At 64.4% G+C, this 1,871-nt stretch overlaps 1 protein-coding gene across 1 annotated transcript in view; it reads right to left on the reverse strand.

Moving 5' to 3' along the window:
* The window catches only part of LOC118159134 (helicase SRCAP-like), a gene marked incomplete at its 3' end in the record, with an annotated part of 3,559 nt that overhangs the window by 1,067 nt on the left and 621 nt on the right, over positions 1-1,871 (reverse strand). The window contains exon 2 of the mRNA XM_035313757.1: positions 1,082-1,222. Coding sequence (XP_035169648.1) covers positions 1,082-1,222 — 141 coding nt within the window. The remainder of the gene's footprint in view (positions 1-1,081; positions 1,223-1,871) is intronic.

Raw genomic sequence — 1,871 nt, forward strand, 5'->3', positions numbered from 1 at the left:
CCCAAGGGCAACCCAACAGGCGCCCAAGGGCCACTGTGGGCACCCAAAGGGCACCCAATGGCCACCAGGAGCACCCAACAGGCACCCAACGGCCATCATGGGCATGCAATGGCAACGTGGTGGCCACCAGGGGCACCCAACGGGCACCCATGGGCCACCAGGGGCACCCAACGGGCACCCAAGGGGCACCAGGGGAACCCAACGGGCCACTGTGGAAACCCAGTGGGCACCCAACAGCCACTGGGGGCACCCAACGGGCACCCAACATCAACCCAACGGGCACCCAATGGCCACCGGGGGCACCCAAAGGCCACCCATTGACCACCACGGACACCCAACGGCCATCGTGGGCACCCAACATCAACCCAACGGCCACCAGGGGCACCCAACGGGCACCCAAGGGCCACCCAATGGCCACCAGGGGCACCCAATGGCCACCACAAGTGACATTTGGCCACCATGGACCACCAAGGACAGGGCTGGGGCCACCATGAGCAACCAGTGGCCACCTAAGAGCCACCCAATGGCCACCAAGGGCAACCAACGGCCAACCAACGGCCACCACGGCCACCCAACGGCCACCCAACACGAGGGCAGCAACGCGTCGGCACAAAATGGCTGCCGGGCAAGCAGCGAAGGCGATGGTGGCCACCTCAGAGAGTTTGGTAGCCCAAGCCTGGTGGGAGAGGGGGCAGCAAGCGCCTCTGGGTGGTGGCCACCTGGGAAAGTTTGGTGGTCCGGGGTGAACCTGAAGGCGCCAGAAAAACGTGGTGGCCGCCGGGGTGATTTGGTAGCCCGCCACTAGCCCACTCCAAGGGGTGGTGGCCACCCAGAGGAGTTACTGGTCCCTCAGAAGCCTCACTGGCCCAAAACGGGGTTGGGGACACGGTGCTGAGCGCCCACGGGTGCCCAGAGCCCGGTGGCCACCTGGAGGACGTCGGTAGCCCAAGGGTGGTTGGGGCGGTGCCGCTGGGCGCCCTGGGTGCGGGTGCCCACCAGCGAGAGAAGAACACGGAGGAGCACCACCGAGCCCCGGGGTGGCCGCTCGGTAGCCACCCGGCGCCGCCCGGTAGCCGCTCACCTTCTCCACGTTGCTCCAGAACTGCTTGACCTCCTTGGCGATGGCGGCGGCCACGCGGCGCAGCTTGGCCTGCTCCTCCCGCTTGGCCCGCTCCTCCTTCTGCCGCTGCTCCTCGTGGTGCCGCATCACCATCCGCACCACCTGCGGGGCACCCGTGGGTGGGGGGTGGCACCCGTGGGTGGGGGGGGGGCAACCCCGGAGCACCCAAAACCCCCCCCAAGAGCCCTACGACCTCGTGGCTCCTCGGGGTGTCCAGCGCCACGGCTCCAAAGCCCTCCTAGATGCCACCGGAGGTTCTCCAGGGGCCGTTGTAGGGTTGAGCCTACCCCAAAACCCCCCCCAGGTGCCTCCGGAGCTCCTCCACCAACCATCATAGGGCTGAAATAATCCCAAATGACCCCAAAACCCATCCTAGATGTCCCCAGAGCTTCTCTGGTGGCCGTTATAGGGCTGGACTCATCCCAAATGATCCCCAAAGCCCTCCTAGATACCACCAAAGGTCCTCCAGTGGCCATTATAGGGTTGAATCAACCCCAAATACTCCCCCAAACCCCTCCTAGATGCCTCCAGAGCTCCTCCACCAACCATCACAGGGCTGAAATAATCCCAAATGACCCCCAAACCCCTCCTAGGTGCCTCCGGAGCTTCTCTGGTGGCCGTTATAGGGTTGAACCAACTCCTAAACCCTTCCTAGATGCTCTCAGGGCTTCTCTACCAACCATTATAGGGCTGAAATGACCCCAAAACCCATCCTAGATGTCCCCAGAGCTTCCCCAGTGGCCATTATAGG

Source organism: Oxyura jamaicensis, unplaced genomic scaffold, assembly GCF_011077185.1.
Source record: "Oxyura jamaicensis isolate SHBP4307 breed ruddy duck unplaced genomic scaffold, BPBGC_Ojam_1.0 oxyUn_random_OJ67559, whole genome shotgun sequence".
NCBI classification, from domain to species: Eukaryota; Metazoa; Chordata; class Aves; order Anseriformes; family Anatidae; genus Oxyura; species Oxyura jamaicensis.